Source organism: Coregonus lavaretus (assembly GCF_964263955.1).
Source record: "Coregonus lavaretus genome assembly, chromosome: 20".
Lineage (NCBI taxonomy): Eukaryota > Metazoa > Chordata > Actinopteri > Salmoniformes > Salmonidae > Coregonus > Coregonus lavaretus.
Genome location: NC_140007.1, coordinates 10,097,473 through 10,120,668, shown reverse-complemented (window position 1 = coordinate 10,120,668; position 23,196 = coordinate 10,097,473). Strand labels below are relative to the sequence as shown.

The window sequence follows — 23,196 nt, the reverse complement described above, 5'->3', positions numbered from 1 at the left end:
ATTCATGTTTTCTTTTAAATCCACAACTAGAATCACTCCACAGCCTCATAGAGGATCTAGATACATTTTCTAACCTCTCTGGATTACAGCCAAATTATGACAAATGTACTATATTACGTATTGGATCAATAAAAATTGTACATTACCATGTAGTTTACCAATAAAATGGTCTGATGGTGATTTGGATATACTCGGAATACATATCCCAAAGGAAATAAATGATCTCACTTCAATAAATTATAATAGAAAGTTAGCAAAAATAGATAAGATCTTCCTACCATGGAAAGGTAAATACCCGTCAATTTGTGGAAAAATCACCCTGATTAACTCTTTAGTGTTATCCCAGTTTACCTATTTGCTTATGGTCTTGCCTATGCCTAGCGAACATTTTATTAAATTATATGAGAAAAAAATATTCCATTTTATTTGAAACGGCAAGCCAGACATAATTAAACAGGCCTATTTATATAATGAATATGAATTCGGAGGGCAGAAATTATTAAATATTAAAGCATTAGACCTATCACTAAAAGCTTCAGTCATACAAAAGTTATACTTAAATCCGAAATGGTTCTCTAGCAAATTACTAAGATTCTCACCCAATGTTCAAGAATGGCCTTTTTCCCTTTATTCAAATTACAACCACTCACTTTCAGTTATTTGAAAAGGAAATCATCTCCCAGATATCACTATTTCTAAAACAAGCCACAGAAAGTTGGTTGCAATTTCAATTTAATCCTCCAGAAACTACAGAACAAATAATGCAACAAATATTGTGGTTAAACTCAAATATACTAATTGACAAAAAAACTTTTTTTTTGGACAAAATGTTTAAAAAAGGTATAATCTTTGTAAATGATATCATCGGTAGAACTGGTGGAGTTATGTCGCACATGCAGCTAACAAAACATATGGAAATGTCTGCTCTACCCAAAATTACAACCAAATAATTGCAGCATTACCGCAAAAATGGAAGAGGAAAGTGGAAGGGGGAGAAAGTAAGGAACTTGTCTGTCGGCCTTGCATTAAAGAACATAATTGGTTAAGGAAAACTGTGATAAATAAAAAAGTATATCAGTTTCACTTAAGGACCAAAGAATTGACAGCCGTCCCATATAGATTGCAAAATAGTTGGGAAGAGATCTTTGACGTACCGATCCCATGGCATAGTGTTTATGAACTGACATGCAAAACGACACCGGATTCAAAAATTAGAATCTTTCAATTTAAATTATTATATACAATTCTTGCTACCAATATAATGTTATTTATATGGGGGATACAATCTTCCCAGCTCTGCAGATTTTGCTGCGAAGAGACAGAATCATTAGATCATTTGTTTTGGTACTGTCCATTTGTAGCTTGTTTTTGGACACAGGTCCAGGAATGGCTAAAGGATTGCAATATTTACCTGGAGCTAACCCTGCAGATAGCACTACTGGGTGATCTGAAAAGTCATAGTCAATCGATCAATAATAATAATAATATTAGCAAAAATGTTTATTTTCAATTCACAATCTGTAGAAACAATGAGAATAGAAAGGTTCAGAACTTTTGTAAGACATCACCGTACAGTTGAAATATATATGGCAAATAGAAATCCTGTAAGGATTGTGTTAAAAGATAGATGGGAGGTATTGAATGGAATTGAAGGATGGGACTAATAACAACTAACAACAAACAATAACAAGATGACTAATAATGTAAGCATACTGTGTCCATAATAAGTGTATGGGTTGTAGGTTGGGAGCTTTTGTGAAGGAGCACAGTTAGAAAGATATGGCATATAGAAGCAAACCGGATGGACATCATGAAAATGATCGGAGAGGTTGAGAGTAGAAGTAGTTCAGGAGAAAGAACAAACAAAATTACATTTACATGTAATTATTGTAAAATTGACTGTGTCCATAAAATGTAGATAGTGGGTATGGGCTGGAAGTAGAGGCCTAGGCGTTGGAGTAAACTAGTGAACAACAAGTGGGGAAAGGGTGGCGGGGTTGGAAAGTAATAAAGGGGAATATATATATTTTTTTAAAGGATATGTATGTATGTGGGTGTGTATATGTTTAAAAAATACACAAAAAAGAAAAGAAAAAAGAAAACAATAACTGATTCGATAAATTGAATGAAGTGCTGCGCATAGCCTATATATGAAGGGCCTACGTGTATGAACTTTTACAGTGAATGCTTTTGTATATACGCTTTGTGCGAATGATTTGAACATCGCCAAAATGCGTCCTAAAAAAAAGATTGTGCCTATTTAATGCAACCCTTGCTCTTAATATATCGCAAAGCAGCATTACAACGGACCTCATTTACAGTACATGTTCTCATCCATAGCTTAGAAACGCAGATCCAGTTGACGTGTGCTGTGTAGCTCACATCTGAAGGCTGGGGGGCATTTAGGACGTCTTCTACTGCTGATCGCTAAAATATCCTAATGATTACGATCACACTTCCTCAATTCAAATATTTTGGCGACACTATACCAAAGATGGTTTGGTATGGTTTAGAGACTTGGGAACCAATCTTGAGTTATCTGTGTAGCCCTGTTATCGCCTGGACTTGTTGAAATATCTTCACGCCTAGATAAAGACCTCCAGGCTTCCGTCATAACTGTCAATTTATAAAAAAGTAACAATTATAGAGGGCAGTTTGGAAAAAACAAATCCAGTCCGAATCGTCCTCTGGAAAAAATACATAACCAACGTTCTCTAGTAATACTAGTGCGGATAGGGCTGTAGTGTAATATCATAAAGAAGACGCATTTCCCATAAACCTATTCATATGATCTCCTCCAGGGAGTGAAATGGTGCCTTCTGGCCAATGAAGAGGTGCCCTCCATGATCATGGCCATCACGGGCCGACGCGGCCGACCTCCGAACCCTGACAAAGAGAAGCCCCGCCCCCGAGCTCGGCGCACCAAGGGCGGGCTAGTCCGAAAGCCCGGCAGGCCGCCCAAACCAAAGATGGTAGACCTGCTCAGCAAGGTTGACGCCAGAATGCTGGAGAGGCTGGAGGCCAAGGGTGAGTGGGCATAGCCTGGCGAAATGAGTCTGTGTTCTCTGGTTGGAAAGTAGGCCACTATACAGACTGATTCAATGGCAAGACAGGATCAGAAACATCATATTATAGAATATGGCTGCATCAAAAAGCTTCTATTAGGTTGGGGTTTTGACGTCTTGAATGTAAATGTTTGATCTTTATTTTTAGAAGCTCTGACTGAGGAGGACAAGGAGAAACTTGTCAAAATCAAGAAGAAAATGAAGAGAAAGGTATGGTATACCAAGTATCAAAATCTGAAGACTAAAATTGCATGTTGGTGGTGTTTTCAGGTTGCCTCCAACACACTAAGTCAAGTTGTTCCTCTCTTCTAGGCAAGGATGAAAAGAAAGGAGGATAACAAGAATAAGAAGATCCGACAGGAGAAAAAGCAAGCGAAGGTAAGGATTTCTTTTTTTCTGACCAAAACACTAATCGGTCTCCCTCTTTATCTAACAAACCCCTCACCTCCTGTGTTCCCTGTGCTCAGCTTGACAATGCAAATGAGACCAAGGACCAGGAGGAGGTGAAGGCTGAACCAGCCGACCAAGAGCCCCCACAGCCTGCCCCCCCACAGCCGCTCGCCCCAGAGCCCAAAAAGCGTGGCCCTAGGAAGAAGAAAGCTGAGGTGCCTTTACCGGTTGTGGAGACGGACCAGGAGAGGGTGGCCCAGGGGAAGAGAGTGCTGGGGGCCAGGAGTAAGGCCAAGGCCCTGGCTAAGGCCCAGGCAGAGGCGGAGGCTGCAGCCCAGGCGGCCCTGGCAGCTAAGAAGCAGGTGGAGAGGAGGGCCCAAGCCCAGAGACGGCTGGAGGAGAGGAAGAGACAGCAGATGATCCTGGAGCAGCTGAAGAAGCCCACTGAGGACATGTGTCTCACAGACCACCAGCCCCTTCCGGAGCTGTCTCGGATCCCTGGCGTGGTTCTCTCTGGCATGGCCTTCTCCCACTGCCTGGCTGTGGTGGAGTTCCTGCACAGCTATGGCAAGGTTCTGGGCCTGCACATCCCCAGGGACGTGCCTAGCCTCAGCACACTGCAGGAAGGCCTCCTGGGCCTGGGAGACAGCCAAAGCGAGGTCCAGGATCTGCTCATCAAGCTGGTGGAGGCCGCACTACACGACCCAGGCCTGCCACCGTACTACCAGGTGTGTATTGTGGACTGTATGGAGCTAGTATTGGAGATGGGTGTTCCTGATTTTTTGTTTGCCAAAGTGCTGTCTCCATGTTGACATTTTACTGTTAGCAATAGTTTACCATTTAAAAAATGTAGCTGTACATTGCATGTAAACGCTACTTCAACAGATGAACCAGTTCAACTTAAAAAATCCCCCCCCCTCTCCCTTCCCCCTCCAGTCGGTGAAGATCCTAGGGGAGAAGCTGGTGGATCTGGAGCTGACTCGCAGCACGGTGTCCGAGGGCCTGAGAATCTTCCTGGAGTCCCACGGCTTTGACATGGAGGTGTGCAACGTGCTGCGGACCAAGACCTTCCACGCCCTCAGCCCCGACACAAAGGCTGCTATCCTGGGCTTCCTGGTGGAGGAGCTCAACGGTAGCAACATCGTCATCAGGTCAGGGTGACAATACACAGAGAGAAACTAAGGAGCTGCTAACAACCGTCATGCCCTCACTACCATTACTGCTGATATTTGCTTAATGAAGTATCCTAAGTATGATGCAAATATTTTTGACAATGGAAATGTGTCAAAAGAAACCCCTTCTGGAAAGGATTTCCCACATTTAAGTGATACCTGTTTGTATGCTTTTGCATTGCAGTGAAATTGACAACACACTGGAAAACATGGCTACTTACAGGAAGAACAAGTGGATCATCGAGGGGAAATTGCGCAAGTAAGACCAGTCACGGCTCCTTGAATTTAGATTTGTCTTAGTTTGTGGAAGGAGTGTGTGTGATACCACTGACGTGTGTGTGTGTGAGTGATTGATATCTCATGTGTGTAATCTGACGTGTGTGTGTGCTCCCACAGACTGAAGGCAGCTCTAGCACGGCGTACGGGGCGGTCTGAGGAGGAGCTGTGTCTAGAGGAGAGGAGGCGCAGTGCCAGGGTAGCAGAGGAGGAGAACCTCAGTCTAGAGGAGAGCGGCCCCATGGAGAGGGGTCGCCGCGCACCCAAGGAGGAGCCCAAACTCGGCGACGTACGTGTGTGTGTGTGTGTCAGACTCAATGTGGTGGTGAGGATGTCTGTGCTATACTCACCAAATGTCCTTTCCACAGACTGACAGCCCCACCAACGCCAGCGTTCCAGAGTTGGAGAGGCAGATCGATAAGCTAACTAAGGTAAGGCTAACATACTCTGCAGTTCATCTTCCGCATTAGTTTTTTCTGTCGCGTCTATACTGCATCCGTCAGTGTAACTACATTGTGTGCGCAGTTCTGGGTTGTTTTGAATGAGCAAAAAGTCACCCTGAGTATGTTCTCTCCTCCACAGCGGCAGGTGTTTTTCCGTAAGAAGCTGCTCCAGTCGTCCCACTCCCTGCGTGCGGTGTCTCTGGGCCAGGACCGGTTCCGCCGGAGATACTGGGTCCTGCCCCACCTGGGAGGGGTGCTGGTGGAGGGGCCTGAGGAGATCCTAGGTGAGTAACAGAGCAACTGCCCTCAACCCTCTGCTAGCCAACAAAAAAATCTTTAGCATATTTTTATTGACTCTAAATATATCTCTCCTCTCTCTCTTTCTCTCTCTTCTCTGTCTGGTAGCATCAGAAGATATCCTGGTGAAGGAGGTGCCCATCACTCTTCTGAAGAGGGAACCCAAAGTGGAGGAGACGCCCACTCCCACTGCCCCCCTCCCCTGCTCTCCCTCTCCCCCTCCCAAGTCCCAGACCTCCCCCCCACCCGAGGAGGACCCCCTCCCGGGCACCGCCTCTCTCATGAGCAGCCCCAGGGCCCGGGGTCGCCCCCGCAAGATCAAACCAGAGGTGGAGCTACACCTCCGCACTGCCAAGTGTCGCAGCCGTCGCCGTAGCAGCAAGTCTGGCAGGGAGGAGACTGGGCCAAGAGTTGCCCCGGAGACCACCACCAACGGAACACAAGACCTCACTCAGTCCGCTTTCCACAACTGGCTCAGCCAGTCGCAGGGTGCCATAACTAATGGGACGGAGCCAGCAACAAGGGCGGCACCTGAAGGCAGCCAACCAGAGGACAGTGTGAAGGAGATGGCGGAGAAACAAGGGCAGTGGTTCAACTTGCTGCCCAAACAGCCCTGTGACAAAACCTCTCTGACAGAACCCCAGACCCCCCCCAGCACGCCCCCCAAACGCCTCCCTCTGACCCCCAGCACCCTGCCCGCCCTCGCTGCACCACTGCTGCAGGTGAGTCCCAACCTCAGTCCCCCTCAGCCCCTTGCGCACTATCCAGGACCCTCATGGGAGAGAACACTCTACATACATTTTCATATGATCTCTTATTATGATCTCTTTCTCCCTTTCCCTCTCCAGTCTGTCCCAGCCCCCTCGGACTCCCCACCCCAGGTGACCCCTACCCAGACCCCCACCCCAGCCAAACCGGGGCGCAGGCGGAGGAGGGGCAGCAGGGGCAGCAGTCCCGCCCGTAGGGTTGGAGCTAGAGGGGCTGCAGCTAAGCGTCGTGGCCGCCCTCCTTCCACACTCTTCCAGGAGATAGAGCAGCAGTACTTCACTCAGCTCGTGGTCAAGCCCATTCCAGCATGTAAGCCTTCAATCCTTTCAGTTCAAGCCCATTCCAAAACCACTGTAGTGACATGTATTGAATTTCCTCACTGTGGTTTCTGATTAGACTTGTCAGCAATGTAAACATGCTGCAATTTGAGCTGTTGATTTGGCTAACATGATTATGTATGGTTAGCCAAAGTTGCTAGCATGTTCTACAAGATGTAATCAGTAGTGGTTGGCCGATATGGCTAACATGGTTACCTAACATGCTATGCTAGGTGTGATGCGGGTGTCTAATGTGTGTGCTGCTGTTGTGTTAGTGATGGTGCGTGGCTGGTGGTGGATCAAGGAGCCAGAGGAGCTGACAGCCACCCTGCAGGCCCTGCACCCGCGAGGCATCCGGGAGAAGGTGCTCCACAAACACCTGTCCAAACACATGGACTACCTGGCTGAGGTCTGCACACGGCCCATCAACGGTGAGGAAATGAACACTGGTCACTCAGTCAGCTATAGGGAAAGATGCGGATATGAAAAGTCGCAGTGTGTGTGTCAGATTGCTTGTGTTTTATAGTGGAGCTGCTTTTTACATCAATGAGACTTGGTTTAAATAAGGTTTAAAAAGTATGGTTTTGTAATGAATGGAAATTGGATGATGACACTTATTTCCTTGTATCCCTTTGGCTCTCTATCCCTTCACCCTGTCCTCTCACCAGACCCTATATTCCAGGTGAAGGTGGAGGAGGGCGAGGCCCTGCTGGAGGCCCTGCAGCAGCCCTGGCAGGTCCAGGAGCGGGCCCTGGAGACAGACGTTAGCGCCCTCCGCTGGGTGGAGGACCTGGAGCAGAGGGTCATCGCCTCGGACCTGCACCTCAAGGTGAGGCGCCAGGGGGACAGTGGGGCCGTGTTGCAATAGTATAAAGTGGCTTCATGTCTTTGGTTCCATGCCTTTCCCTACACAGACCTGGAAATACAATTGGGGGAGAGGAGATTCCCAAATAAGTCACCCCCACATTTACAGAGTTTTCAGATCTGTGCTGACCAAGTCGAGGAAGACACTTTAGACTGTTGAGATGCACCCAGGGATGCATGGGTAGAGTGGGTGGTCGTTAGTAAAGTTAGATATGCGTTTGGTTTTGGAATGTCCAGAGCTTAATCGTTTTTGTCAAGTTTTACTATGGCTGCAGTTGCACTGAATGTCCAGAGGGTGGCGTAGGTGGGCTGTGCTGCTGTAGTTCGTACAGAGTGACTGTGTCCCCCCCTCCCATGTCGTAGTGTCATGCAAAAAGAGGTCACACTCATCACATCACATGTCCATGACTTATATTTCAAGATGGCTCCCCAGAATGGAAGGAGTGACACTGACAATAGCACGGAAACGCCAGGCGCAGGATTCCAGGTACAAACCAGGTTTTAGATCTACTGTTCACACATCCTCACCCTGCTTTAAGATCTACACTCGTTCACAAGTCTTCATGTTTCCCCTTTTCCTCCTCACCCTGCTTTAAGATCTACACTCGTTCACAAGTCTTCATGTTTCCCCTTTTCCTTTAGAATTCTTTCTGTCACAATTCCGCTTTTCCTACACCTCTTAAAATGACATGGAGACATCCCAAATGTCAGATAATGTGTAGAATTCTCACTTTAACACCCCTGCTCCTAACTGTTTGAAGTAAGAGCTGTCTGTCTCTATGCTCCTTATATTCACCCTGCCTCTGTCCTTTTTAGGGGCCTGCTGTAATGTTGTTAATTAGTTTGCGGTGTAAAAAATGTATCGTTTGATGTCTGCACTTGATGTCGCTTACCTTACCTCACAACCCTTTGAGTCTTTCTCTAGCTTCAAAGTCCTTTGCTAACTGCTTTTTGGTTGTCGAGAACTGTAATATAATATTTTCTGTCATTCTCCTCCGTCCCCTCAGCCCTACACGGTCCCAGAGGCGGACTCCACGCGTGACGACCTGCAGTACTACGAGCATGACGCCGACCCCCGGGACGACTGGATCGTGCGGACCAAGAAGGAGTGGTCGGACCTGCCCCGCGTGGCCAGCCACCCGCTGGACCTGGCAGTGCTTCGCCTGGCCAACCTGGAGAGGAACATCGACCGGCGCTACCTGAAGGAGCCCCTCTGGAACCTGGCCGAGGTGGTGCGTCTCGCCCCCCTCACCCCGGAGGAGAGCCAGATGGGCCAGATGGACGTCATGAGGTGAGAGGGAAGGGACAGGGTCGAAGTCAGGCTAGGGGTCAGAGGTCGGAAAGGGTGGAGTGGACGGGAGCGTGATTTAGTCATAATAGGATGGATTCGATTTGTGTAGCATTTCGTCTAATTGCTCATAGCACTTCAGAGCGATTTAAACCTTTTTCTCACTTCAGCTCTTAATTGTGTTTATTAACCCCTGTTTCTGTCATCTCTCCCCCCCCCCCCCCCCCCCCTCTCTCCAGTCTGGAGAGTGAGATCACCTCCAGGTTGCGGACATGGCGTCAGGCCCTGGACCGCTGTCGGAGCGCCCCCCAGCTGTGTCTATGTCTGCTGCAGCTGGAGAAGGCCATCGCCTGGGAGAGATCCGTGGTCAAAGTGGTGAGGACAAACCCACTAGCAATGCTCAATATGTACACTGAGAATAGAAACCATTGTTATAAAGGGAGGGATGGATGTAGGTGAAACAAGCAATATAGAACATTTGCTGATGAGACCCTTTAGCAGACACTTTGATCCAAAGCAGCTTCCAGTAAACACATGTAGTATATTATCATAGTCTGAAAGACAGCAACAGAAAGTTTGTCTTAAAGACTACCTGTGTGTTGGTTTGTTGTTGTAGACGTGTCAAGTGTGCAGGAAGGGGGATAATGATGAGTACCTGCTGCTGTGTGACGGCTGTGACCGCGGCTGCCACATGTATTGCCTGAGGCCAAAGGTCACCCAGGTGCCAGAGGGGGACTGGTTCTGCCCCACCTGTGTCTCCAAGGTGAGGACTGACTGTGGCTCTGCTCGGCTACCCTTATGGACCACAGCAGTGGTCACTGGTCACCTAAAGGGCGATCCACAGCTTACTCCGTAGTTTAAAGGGCGTGCCTGCGTTTGCCAGAGTCAGATTTTTGGGGATCAATGTATACCTTTTGGTAACGTGATACTTCGCTGGTCCATGCGTTCCTAGACTCCCAAATAGCAACATTCACACAGGCGATAGCAGTGATTTTCTTGTCTTCCCTTGCTAGCTAGCTGGCTAGAAACAGCAAGCTAGCAAGCCTTTTAGCTTCCCAAATCACCATGTGAAATAATCTGATTTATAATAAAGAATTATGCCCTGGCTAACCTACAACATTATAACCTACAAAATTGTAACCTACAACATTGTGACCTACAACAATATCCCAGTTTGATATGCTGCTTGAATGTATTCGCTCCCATCTAAGCTAAAAATAGAATGTCATAATTTTTGCTCATGTAGTAAAAGCACATGGCTAACAGCTGTTTTTACCCTTTTAAAATAACCTAGAATCACATAATTTTAGTTTAATTTAGTTGTATTTATTTGCACCAAAGAAAATAAGTGATAGACAACAATACAGATAAAAAAATAAAATTCAATTAAAATAAACGATGTGTAGGGTGGTTGGAAGCCTAAGGGCTTATATGAAAACCACACCACAAAAAAACGATATACAATACATAAGTACAAAAATAAAAAAGGTTTGATAAAACAGATAACAAAACCTACTAAGTATAAATGAATTGATCAGTAATCACAACAACAACAAACAAAACAAAACAACAACAAACAAACAAAAAAATATATATATTTGTTTTGTTTAAATGTGTGTGTGCATGTGAGTGTGTGAGAGTTAGGCTATAAGGAGGAGATTATTGAGTAGTTTGGTTCATCAGGCTGACCCCCAGAAGTTATTGAGGGATGATGTTTTGGAAATGTGAAGATAATTATATAGATTGATTTCAGAATCAACCTGGAAGAATCCATTGAAGGGTTTAGGTAAACGGTCTGTGAGGTATGAGTATTTGTAGATGAAAGTGCATAATTAGCGTACATGAATGTCGTAAATTGACAAGATATTGAGTTTCTTAAATAAAGGTGCAGATGGAGCCAGGTAATTAGGAGGTGGCTAGTCTTAAGAATTTATTTTGTATAATGAGTAATTTGTGTAGGTAGGAGGCATACTGTATGTACTGGCCAGTAAATGAGATATGGGTAAATGAAGCTATAGTATAGAGTTAGCAAGCAAACCACTAATCTTTCTGATGATACCAACAGATTTCATCACTTTGCTGCAGTCAAATTGAATATGATCTTTCCAGGATAACTTTTCATCAATTAAAACTCAGAGGAATCTAGTGGATGTGACTTGTTCCATTTCATTCCCACCTATTGAGATTCTGGCTTAAAAATAAATAAAAAATATTTCTTATTCTTACTAGTGAATACAATAAAGTTGGATTTGTTAGCATTTAAAGTGAATTTGTTTATCTGGAACCATTCAGAAAATGTGGCCATGACTGAGTTGGCTTCATTAATTAGTGATTCAAAATTATTGTGTGGTAAAATCAAATTGGTATCATCAGCAAAGAGAATGGGAAGTACGGTAGAAGACACAGCAGCAATGTCATTGATATAGATTGGGAATAAAAAAGATCCAATTATCATACCCTGTGGCACGCCACAGGATATTTTGACCCTGGTAGATGCACAGCCGTTTGCATAAACACATTTTTCTTTATCATAAACATAACTATATAGGCAATTATATGTATAATCATGAAAACCGTAATAATATAATTTAGAAAATAATATTTCATGATCAACCGTGTCAAATAGTTATTACTTCTAAACAAAATATATTTTGGGGGGGGGATTCTAATAAGGCTACAATGTTGTTTGGTTTATTGTTTGAACAGTCGCTGAGATTATATTTGGTTATCTAAGCAAAATAGGCGATGTATTTGATGCATAGCCTATAGAGAAGATCAAGGAACAGCGTTTATACTTTCATCACTTTTGTTTTCACAGATTTGTAGCAACACTGGTACTTATTTTCAGTGGTGGAAAAAGTACCATTTTGTCATACTTGAGTAAAGTAAAGATACCTTAATAGAAAATGACTTAAGTGAAAGTCACCCAGTAAAATACTACTTGAGTAAAAGTCTATAAATATATTTGGTTTTTAATATACTTAAGTATCAAAAGTAAAAGTATAAATCATTTCAAATTCCTTATATTAAGCAAACCAGATCACACCATTTTCTTGTTTTTTTTATTTACTGATAGCCAGGGGCACACTCCAACACTGACGGAATTTACAAACGAAGCATTTGTGTTTAGTGAGTCCACCAGATCAGAGGCCGTACAGATGACAAGAGATATTCTCTTGATAGGTGTGTGAATTTGACAATTTTCCTGTCCTGCTAAGTATTGAAAATGTAATGAGTACTTTAGGGTGTCATGAAAAATGTATGGAGTAAAAAGTGCTTCATTTTCTTAAGGAATGTAGTGAAGTAAAGGTTTTCAAAAATATAAATAGTAAACACATATACCCCAAAAAACTACTTAAGTAGTACTTTAAAGTATTTTTACTTAAGTATTTTACACCACTGCTTATTTTTTTTAGCAGTTTAAATTTGTAGATGTAAAGTTAATAATTTTGTTAAACAACTTGTGCCGAAACAGGAAGCAAATAGTTTGTTTTGCTTCCATTTCAACCAAGCAAGTTTGGTGGTAAAATACAGCTTCATTGTCTACACAACATTGCCCCCACCGCAGCGCAAGGAATTATCTGTTCAGTTTCCAAATTATTCTTTTAAAAATATTTTTCTATTGCAGATTTGTTATATATATATTTTTTTTTTACAAAGAACAGCTACAACCCACCTACCCCAGTCCCACCCTCCTTTCCACCCCATAGAAAAAAATACTATTAATGTAAGGTGCATACATGTTGTTTAGAAAACTATTAATATCTTCATGTCATAAATGAGCCGCCCATTTTGTGAAGAAAAACGACATTCACGTACTGCGTTGAGTTTCGTTTTGTTCCAATACGTAAAGTCTGCCGAGCCTCTAACCAGGGGGGAGGGGTCAGAAGGGTGATGCATAGAAAATAGACATCTGCATAAAAGGAAAACAATGTATAAAACTCTCTATAATAGTATTTTTAAATAAGTTATTTTTTAATATATATAATAGAAATAGCTTTTTTTTTAAAGGAAAGACAAATAAAAAGAGTAGAAGATAAGTGTGAATAAATTGTTCAGGTAATCTTGCTAGTCATATTAGAAGGAATAGTGTATCTATTGCCATAGATGCTAGGTCAACTAACTGTATCATTCTCAATCTTAACTGTATGGGAGACAAATCAGAAAGGTTATAGCTAAATGTAATTGTTTATACTTAAAGTGTAGTAATTGTTCATTCAGTGGGAAGGGTAGAGAGATGATCGTTACAACTGCAGAGGACATCATTTTCATAAAGGTCTTTAAAGCTTATCAAGCCTTTGCTTTTCCACATACAAAAGGCAGAATCCAAAGATGAAGGGGGGAAGAAATAATTTGTTGCAAATGGGTCCCAGTACAGAGGGGCCTTTAAAACCAAAATGGTTCCCAAACTGTGTCCAGATTTTAAGAGAAGAAACTACAACCGAATTAGAAGTAAATTTGGATGCTGTAATGGTCTAGTGGAGCTAACAAGGGAAGAGAGAGAGGAAGGCGGCAGGACCAAGCTTCTAGAAGGCACCAGTCGGTCTCAGGGGCATGAAGCCAAAATGTGAGTTTCTGAATGTTGGCAGCCCAATAATAGAATATGAAATTGGGTTACGCTAAACCACTTTCTGAGTGGTTTATTTGAAGCGTTAGTTTTTTTGATTCTGGGAGATTTGCTATTCCAGATGAAGGTAGATATCAGCTGCTCCAGAGATTTGAAAAAGCCCCTTTCAAAATTTGAGCGGAGCAAAACTGAGTTGAAAGTGAGGTAGGCAGGCCTACGTACTACAAGGAGCCGCCCATTTTGTGATGAAAAACGACATTCACGTACTGGGTTGAGTTTCGTTTTGTTCCAATATGTAAAGTGTGCCGAGCCTCTAATCAGGGGGTGGGGTTCAGAACAGTGATACATTCAGAATGTTGCAGATTGAGAAGCTAGTAACTTTTTGAAAATTCAACCAAAAAGCCACATGGATGCAATGTCGTTACAATAATAATATATAATGAAACGACATCTAAACGTTGACCCAACCAATTGTCTGCCCTGTCGGTTTGGCGAATTTCATTTGAAACTGAACCATTATCAAACCATAATACTGTCAGTAGCAGTGAGTCCCTTAGGCCTAGTCTTGCTAATACCAGCTTCTCTACCCACAGCTCGCTGTGTAGTCACGTGGGTCGCGCGTCAGCCAGGTTAACTTAGGCCCTCCTCTCCTTCAAAACCTGCTACTCTGTAAAGAGTCCTCCTTAACCTTTCCCCAGGGCCGTTATTTACTCACTGTGTCCTGTTGATGTTTATAAGGTGAGTGACGGTGAGTCACCACGTAGCAGCCAGCGCTCCTCCAAGCAGAGGACCCGGGTGAAGAAGAGGAGGTACGAAGACGACAGTTCTGACGAGGAGACGGTGCCCAGCAGACGCGGTGTTGATGGCATGGCAATGCGACATAAGGACGGTGGCCCTGCCTCATCCTCCTCCTCCCGTTACTCGGGAGACGGGGGAGGCACGACGGGCTTCTCGCCTGCCAAGCGCCGCCGCATGACCACCCGCAACCAGCCTGACCTCACCTACTGCGAGTGAGTCTGACCTTTAGATCAGTTATCTCCTCACAGTGTTAGTCGTTATACAGTGAGGGAAAAAAGTATTTGATCCCCTGCTGATTTTGTACGTTTGCCCACTGACAAAGAAATTATCAGTCTATAATTTTAATGGTAGGTTTATTTGAACAGTGAGAGACAGAATAACAACAAAAAAATCCAGAAAAACGCATGTCAAAAATGTTATAAATTGATTTGCATTTTAATGAGGGAAATAAGTATTTGACCCCCTCTCAATCAGAAAGATTTCTGGCTCCCTGGTGTCTTTTATACAGGTAACGAGCTGAGATTAGGAGCACACTCTTAAAGGGAGTGCTCCTAATCTCAGCTTGTTACCTGTATAAAAGACACCTGTCCACAGAAGCAATCAATCAATCAGATTCCAAACTCTCCACCATGGCCAAGACCAAAGAGCTCTCCAAGGATGTCAGGGACAAGATTGTAGAACTACACAAGGTTGGAATGGGCTACAAGACCATCGCCAAGCAGCTTGGTGAGAAGGTGACAACAGTTGGTGTGATTATTCGCAAATGGAAGAAACACAAAATAACTGTCAATCTCCCTCGGCCTTGGGCTCCATGCAAGATCTCACCTCGTGGAGTTGCAATGATCATGAGAACGGTGAGGAATCAGCCCAGAACTACACGGGAGGATCTTGTCAATGACCTCAAGGCAGCTGGGACCATAGTCACCAAGAAAACAATTTGTAACACACTACGCTGTGAAGGACTGAAATCCTGCAGCGCCCGCAAGGTCCCCCTGCTCAAGAAAGCACATATACAGGCCCGTCTGAAGTTTACCAATGAACATCTGAATGATTCAGAGGAGAACTGGGTGAAAGTGCTGTGGTCAGATGAGACCAAAATCGAGCTCTTTGCCATCAACTCAACTCGCCGTGTTTGGAGGAGGAGGAATGCTGCCTATGACCCCAAGAACATCATCCCCACCCTCAAACATGGAGGTGGAAACATTATGCTTTGGGGGTGTTTTTCTGCTAAAGGGACAGGACAATTTCACCGCATCAAAGGGACGATGGACGGGGCCATGTACCGTCAAATCTTGGGTGAGAACCTCCTTCCCTCAGCCAGGGCATTGAAAATGGGTCGTGGATGGGTATTCCAGCATGACAATGACCCAAAACACACGGCCAAGGCAACAAAGGAGTGGCTCAAGAAGAAGCACATTAAGGTCCTGGAGTGGCCTACCCAGTCTCCAGACCTTAATCCCATAGAAAATCTGTGGAGGGAGCTGAAGGTTCGAGTTGCCAAACGTCAGGCTCGAAGCCTTAATGACTTGGAGAAGATCTGCAAAGAGGAGTGGGACAAAATCCCTCCTGACATGTGTGCAAACCTGGTGGCCAACTACAAGAAACGTCTGACCTCTGTGATTGCCAACAAGGGTTTGCCACCAAGTACTAAGTCATGTTTTGCAGAGGGGTTAAATACTTATTTCCCTCATTAAAATGCAAATCAATTTATAACATTTTTGACATGCGTTTTTCTGGATTTTGTTGTTGTTATTCTGTCTCTCACTGTTCAAATAAACCTACCATTAAAATTATAGACTGATCATGTCTTTGTCAGTGGGCAAACGTACAAAATCAGCAGGGGATCAAATACTTTTTTCCCTCACTGTAGGACCACGAGATTCCATTACTGACCTCAGATCAGTTCTTGTCACAGTGTTACACTGGTTTCTGTAGGACCAGTTCTAACTGGCGTGTTGTGTGTTTGTGTGTAGAATCATCCTTATGGAGATGGAGTCTCACGCTGACGCCTGGCCCTTCCTGGAGCCAGTCAACCCCCGCATGGTGCCTGGCTACCGACGCATCATCAAGAACCCGATGGACTTCCTCACCATGAGGGAGAGGCTACTACAGGGAGGGTACAGGGCACTCCTTCACTCTCTGTCTGTGTGTCAGTCTACAACATGACCCAGGAGGCCGGTTCCTTTCATTTTCCACAATGTTACTGAAAACCTGTAACCTTATATTTGACCTGTCTTTTTCCCCTCTCCTCCCCTGCTCCCAGGTACTGCAGCTGTGAGGAGTTTGCAGCGGACGCCCATCTGGTGTTCAACAACTGCGAGCAGTTCAACGAGGACACGTCCGAGGTGGGCATGGCCGGACACTCCATGAAGCTCTTCTTCGAGAACCGCTGGGCCGAGTTCTACGAGAGCAAGGACAAATAGGAGCCCAGGGCGCTTGTGCTGGGGGTGGGGCCAAGGACAGCGCCCTAACCCCATTGGCTGACTCTCTCCATTACTACTAAGACTGTCTGGGCTGGAGTCTCCTTCAGCTCTGTATAGATATGTATAGATTTGGTTATTTGTCTGTCGTTCTTGTTTTTCCTTTTTAAAACCTCTAACGTTAGTTACCCTGTTGGGTTGAAATTCTCTGGATGAGAGAGAGGGGGATGTGTCTGAGCTACACCTTCTTCCTTCCCTCCCGCCCTCCCACTGCACCCTCACTTCTGCACCTGACCACCTGTTTGGAATTCTGCTGTCGTTGCATTCTCTCCTAAGCCACACTCCTCGTCTCATAACAAGACCACGGTATTGGTCCATTCCTTACTCTGGGGGCGGGAGGAGGGTCTGAGGGCCTGAGTTGATTGGTTCTCAAACTCTGCCCTCTGTCATGGTCGCGGTCAGGAGGTCTGCCAGACCAGTGCGACCGCTTCGCTGCAGACCGGACATGCACTGACCTCGTTTCGACCACAAATGGATCAAAACCCTAAGGTTCTCTCTCTGAACTCACTTAGACACTTTGGGATTGGATCCTCTTAACTGTTCAATGGAAATGTAATGTGTGGTCTTAAGCCTAGAAGCAATTTTTCTCAATATATTTTTATTATATAGTCTATATATCTATATATATCTATATATATCTATATATATATATCTATATCTATATATATATCTATATATATCTATATATATATATATATATAGATATATATATAGATAGATAGATAGATATATATAGATATATATATATATATATATATATATATATATATATATATATATATATATATATATATATATATATATATATATATATATATATATATATATATATATATATAAAGATTACAATAGCTGGGATTATTTAATAGCAATAGCTTGTAGTGAATGTGTACAGGCTCCATAGTTGAGATGTCTAGACGATTTATGAAAAGGCCAGTAAAACGAAATGGAAAGGATAGTTTTTTTCTCTGAAGACTGTCACATTATTAGATTTTCTTACATTGTGTAACGTAATCCAACCCCTAACTCACACACACACTCTCCCTCAGACACACACCTATCCTGCTGCTGTGTGAAGGACACTGGGTTTTCCCCACTGCTCCATAATCACAACAAAGACCGGTAGTCACAGCAATGGGAATTGTCAGGTGAAGTGTGTCCATAGACTGTGTGAATAGGACTGAAAAGACGCTACCGCCATTTTAAACCTCTGTTTAAAACACTGTTCGCTTTGTGTTGCAGCTTACCATATTGGTGAAATTGTGCAGAAAACTAGCAAGCTGCTGAAATATTATTGGTTTGCTGTTCCGTAACAAAATGTCATGTTTTTAGCGACATCCTTTCATGGGAAGAATTTTTTTGATATTATGGAAAATTGTCACTCAATATTTCTCAGAATGCAGATGGTTTTTTTTATCACTAAGTTTAAAGGATCTTAACAGGTATTTGGTAAACACTGAAAATGTTCAATCAATTTGAAATTAATGTAGAAACAGAGGCCTGTGCTTCTAAAACAAGAAATCATACCCCCACCCCCAAGCTTAATAACTTTCAAGTTGGGGAGATGCTGTAACTCTTCTCTTTCTGAATACTGCAGAATAACAGGAAATGTGCATTGAGTTTTTTTTGCTTGTAGGTTTCTGCAGCTTGGCAGTAGAGAACAGGCATAGCTTGTGTGTTAGGAGAAAAATGTTGTTCTTGACTCGTACTGAAAAAAGGCTTCTATACAAGTATGTGCACATTTATCTAACGTCACGTTCCTTTTATGAATCCATTTTTTCTCTGAAAAGGGGCCACTGCGCTCCAAAGCGTGGCATAGTTGGTGTGTTATGGGAAAGGTATGAAGGTGGCAGGACGATACTCCGCAATCCGGGTTTTATTTAAAGCTTCTTACACTGAACTGAAACCAGTCGATAGGAAATGCATTTTTGTGTTCCTTGCTACACAAAAGGGACGTTCTTTTTTCTATATAAAAAAAAAAGAAAAGACATGAAAATAAAACCAAATGTTGTGTTCAGTGAATTTTTAATAATGTACAGTTTTTGTGACTTTAAATTAGTTCCTTTCTATATTTTTAGGACCAATCTATCATTTTTAAGAGGACGTATTACAAGACCATGTTGTATCGAGGTGATGTAACACGTGTAGAATGTACTGTGAGTTGAATAAAAAACACATATAGTAGAGCGACGCCACTCCAACTGTCTCTGGGTCCTCATTTCAATCTCCTTTTGATGTATTTGATTAAATCACAGAAGCAGGCTAGCACAGTACACTCACACAGACAACCCTATATACACCTCAGTACCCTGGTGAGCCATGTCTGGAGCACATGCTGCAGGGAAGGCCCTCCTGTCGTCGCCAGCTGGACTTCCCCCTTCTTAAATGGGGAAGAGGTCTCAATTCCACCTTTCACACAGAAACCAATATAGGTGTGTGTGCTGATCATTTAGAAGTTGATGCTATAGCAGCGGAAGATAGCGGCGTAACCCTTCAAATACTTTCGACACTGTCCATGCGCTCTCTGTTCTGGGATTGGTGGATGGCCTCGCTCCCTCGTATCCCTTAGCTGGCACTTTGCGAGGGGTTTTAGTGGCAACCAGTTAGAGGTCTGAGTGGGGTTTTGTGTGTGTGTGTGTGTGTGCGTGGTTGTGTGAATGGCTGTGTGTGGTTGTGTCAATGTCAGCACTCTGGGTGGAGGGGACTGAAAACTCCCCAGCCAGCGGGTTCCACTGCTTGACCCCACCCATCCTGCCCCACACGGGGGCTTAGCTCCACAAAAGGGGGATAACAGCGCCCGGGGAGGGGGGTAATCCACCCCATAATGGGGCATGCTACTGCTCCCCCAACCAGTTCATTCTGGACCGGGTCTTGTACAGAGTGGGCCCCTGAAGCCTAGGGGGCTTCTCTTGGCCATTGACCTCGTACGGTCCCCTCTTGTCCCCCAAACACCCATATATCAGCCAGGTCACCCACTGGGAAGAGGTGTTATCTAGTGTCATCTTGGCATCATTTAAGCCTGATCCGTTTGATCAATGAGTTCCAATCAAAACTGTCACAGCCTGTTGCACACACGTCACAACTTGAGACTCATGGACGTGCAATTTGGTTCATGACTTGACTTTATTGCAAGGAACATTTTTATAGAATGGTTATCAAATACCCCAAAAAGGTAAATACATTGTGAATGTTAAAACACAGGAACTCTTTGTGTGTTTCTTTAGGGAGGATCTTCACAGGGATATTTGTTTCCTATCAAAGAGGATGAAAAAAAGCATCAACTGAGCCAGCATCACAATAAGCGCCATGGCAACTGCATCATGAAAGAGACTGTCTCCATGGCGATTCCAATGGCACCTCACAAGTAGGTTAATGAAAGAGAAAAAAGGAGGGGTGGGAGGAGATGCCATGGTGCGTGGGAGATGAACAGTTAGATATTAGATAATTGAAGATAAACTGAGATTAGATAGAATCTTTTGTCCCTTTTTAATCCCAGTAAAGTGTTCAGTTCTCTTCCGTGTGGAAGGATTGTGACGTCATGGTCAACCTTTCACTGTCCTTCAATCAGATACCCCTGCACTCATCCCACTATCACTGCAGTCTCTATCTCTCTCTCTCTGCCTCTGTTTCTCTATGCCAACGTGATAACTTTGTTACAGCTATCAATCATTCAAAAAAGTATTGAATACAATATGTGTGATAGATTGACCTTGTGGTTGGATCGAGTCAAACTGTACCCATATACAGTTGCTGATCAATTCATCCCATAATGTGGATGCTGTAATTGTGTTTGGAAATGATATGGCCTGTTCATGAAATGGCTCCTCTAGCTCTCTCCATCTCTACTCAGTAATGGGCCTCTCCTCAGTGTCATTGATATGAAAATGAGTCCGAGGAGCTATGATGTGTGCCAGGTGCTTGGGACACTCCAGCTGAGCTCAGCCCAGGAGGAGAAGCCCTCGCCTGGGGAACATCGCCTCATACTGGGGGAGGGGGACTGTCAGTGGTGACCAAACACACTTGACAATCATTCCACCTAATTCATAACACACAGGTAGGAGGGGGGAGGCAAAACGTAGAGGAAGGGGGTCAGTGTAAGGAGGGGTGAGAGAGAGGGGTGAGGAGGGGGATAGAGAGGGGGGCAGTCCTCTTGTGTTGTGGTAGGGCCACTCAGACGCTCCTTCGGGGAAAGACCAGTCACACAGACGAAACACACGGACAGAAGTAGAGACAGGCAGACAGAGAAAAGGATCCCGCAGATCAACAGGACAGAAGGACAGAAACAGACGGACGGACAGAAAGACATAACTACGCACTCAACCTGCTCAACATGACACTGCGTGAGGTGAGTTAAAAAATTTTTTTTTACTTTTCCTTCCTACTTATAACACAACTTATAAAGCTTTATCGAACATTCATAAAGTTTTCATAAACCCTAGATAGATGCTTACTTTTCCTATATCTTACTTCACCTGTAATTAACTAATGTTGGTCCAAGAGAACCAATTATGATTTACAATGACAGCCTTGTGAGAGTGTGGCTGTGTGTGTATAAAAAAAACTGCTTGGTTTTACCACCGGTTGGCAAGAAGTGATTGGACATTATCAGGCAACTAGTCAAGTGATTTTAATAACCTGAACCTTTGATCAACATGGCGGTAAGGTCTCTTCAGACATTGATAATGATCAATCCTCAGATTAGTACCATAACTTGACTATAACCTGCTAGGCCATTTGATTTGGATAGTGCCCACATCTACCATAATCTAATGATAAGTGTTCAGGATGAGATGAGCCGAAAGGGAATTATCAGAGAGGCGTGGGTTGGTTAGCATGCTAATAGTACTCATATATTTATATTCAAGACACTGGGTTTGATATGGTATTGACAATAGTAGTTTAATGCTATATCCTCCTGAGAAAAAAAACCTTAAGATTATTTTAAAAATATATATAGTTATCTTTTATTGTCCTCTGTAGTGGTCGTTAAGACATAAACATGTTTATTTTTTACATTACAGTCAATGGGTATAGTACGTGAAAAACATACAGTGCCTTGCAAAGTATTCATCCCCCTTTTCCTATTTTGTTGCATTACAACCTGTAATTTAAATGGATTTTTATTTGGATTTCATGTAATGGACATACACAAAATAGTCCAAATTGGTGAAGTGAAATGAAATAAATAACTTGTTTCACAAAATTATAAAAAAGAAATAACGGAAAAGTGGTGCGTGCATATGTATTCACCCCCTTTGCTATGAAGCCCCTAAATAAGATCTGGTGCAACCAATTACTTTCAGAAGTCACATAATTAGTTAAATAAAGTTAACCTGTGTGCAATCTAAGTGTCACATGATCTCAGTATATATACACCTGTTCTGAAAGGCCCCAGAGTCTGCAACACCACTAAGCAAGGGGCACCACCAAGCAAGCGGCACCATGAAGACCAAGGAGCTCTCCAAACAGGTCAGGGACAAAGTTTTGGAGAAGTACAGATCAGGGTTGGGTTATAAAAAAATATCAGAAACTTTGAACATTCTACAGAGCACCATTAAATCCATTATTAAAAAATTGAAAGAATATGGCACCACAACAAACCTGCCAAGAGAGGGCCGCCCACCAAAACTCATAGACCAGGCAAGGAGGGCATTAATCAGAGAGGCCACAAAGAGATCAAAGATAACCCTGAAGGAGCTGCAAAGCTCCACAGCGGAGATTGGAGTATCTGTCCATAGGACCACTTTAAGCCGTACACTCCACAGAGCTGGGCTTTTATGGAAGAGTGGCCAGAAAAAAGCCATTGCTTCAAGAAAAAAATAAGCAAACACGTTTGGTGTTCGCCAAAAGGCATATGGGAGACTCCCCAAACATATGGAAGAAGGTACTCTGGTCATATGAGACTAAAATTGAGCTTTTTGGCCCTCAAGGAAAACGCTATGTCTGGCGCAAACCCAACACCTCTCATCACCCCGAGAACATCATCCCCACAGTGAAGCATGGTGTTGGCAGCATCATGCTGTGGGGAGGTTTTTCATCGGCAGGGACTGGGAAACTGGTCAGAATTGAAGGAATGAATAGTTAAGCACGCTCAAGTTATCTGTTTTTTTGTCTTATTTCTTGTTTGTTTCACAAAAAAAATTATTTTGCATCTTCAAAGTGGTAGGCATGTTGTGTAAATCAAATGATACAAACCCCCCCAAAAATCAATTTCAATTCCAGGTTGTAAGGCAACATAATAGGAAAAATGCCAAGGGGGTGAATACTTTCGCAAGCCACTGTAGTTGTGGCATCGGGGTGTCGACTACAGAGGACATTTCTTGATAAGCTCTTCTTTAGCTCTTATTTAATGTGAAAATATTATTACACTGTCCTGACAACTCACTTAACTATTCCTGATATATTTTCTTTCTAGAAACAATTTGAATATCAAACTCACAAAAATTATAATTAATAATTACACACACTTAT

General features: G+C 43.5%; 1 protein-coding gene across 1 annotated transcript in view; it reads left to right on the top strand.

Annotated features, from left to right (window-relative positions):
• Window positions 1–17,313, top strand: part of LOC311148267 (uncharacterized protein) — a 45,690-nt gene extending 28,377 nt beyond the window's left edge. The window contains exons 10-29 of the mRNA XM_084185169.1: window positions 2,802–3,027; window positions 3,214–3,275; window positions 3,378–3,443; window positions 3,533–4,183; window positions 4,392–4,606; window positions 4,812–4,886; window positions 5,024–5,192; window positions 5,272–5,334; window positions 5,486–5,630; window positions 5,752–6,365; window positions 6,492–6,720; window positions 7,004–7,159; window positions 7,397–7,557; window positions 8,014–8,079; window positions 8,600–8,883; window positions 9,120–9,255; window positions 9,497–9,643; window positions 14,186–14,457; window positions 16,219–16,362; window positions 16,509–17,313. Coding sequence (XP_084041295.1) covers window positions 2,802–3,027; window positions 3,214–3,275; window positions 3,378–3,443; window positions 3,533–4,183; window positions 4,392–4,606; window positions 4,812–4,886; window positions 5,024–5,192; window positions 5,272–5,334; window positions 5,486–5,630; window positions 5,752–6,365; window positions 6,492–6,720; window positions 7,004–7,159; window positions 7,397–7,557; window positions 8,014–8,079; window positions 8,600–8,883; window positions 9,120–9,255; window positions 9,497–9,643; window positions 14,186–14,457; window positions 16,219–16,362; window positions 16,509–16,668 — 4,041 coding nt within the window. The 3' untranslated portion in view covers window positions 16,669–17,313. The remainder of the gene's footprint in view (window positions 1–2,801; window positions 3,028–3,213; window positions 3,276–3,377; window positions 3,444–3,532; window positions 4,184–4,391; window positions 4,607–4,811; window positions 4,887–5,023; window positions 5,193–5,271; window positions 5,335–5,485; window positions 5,631–5,751; window positions 6,366–6,491; window positions 6,721–7,003; window positions 7,160–7,396; window positions 7,558–8,013; window positions 8,080–8,599; window positions 8,884–9,119; window positions 9,256–9,496; window positions 9,644–14,185; window positions 14,458–16,218; window positions 16,363–16,508) is intronic.
• Window positions 17,314–23,196: the final 5,883 nt, after the last annotated feature.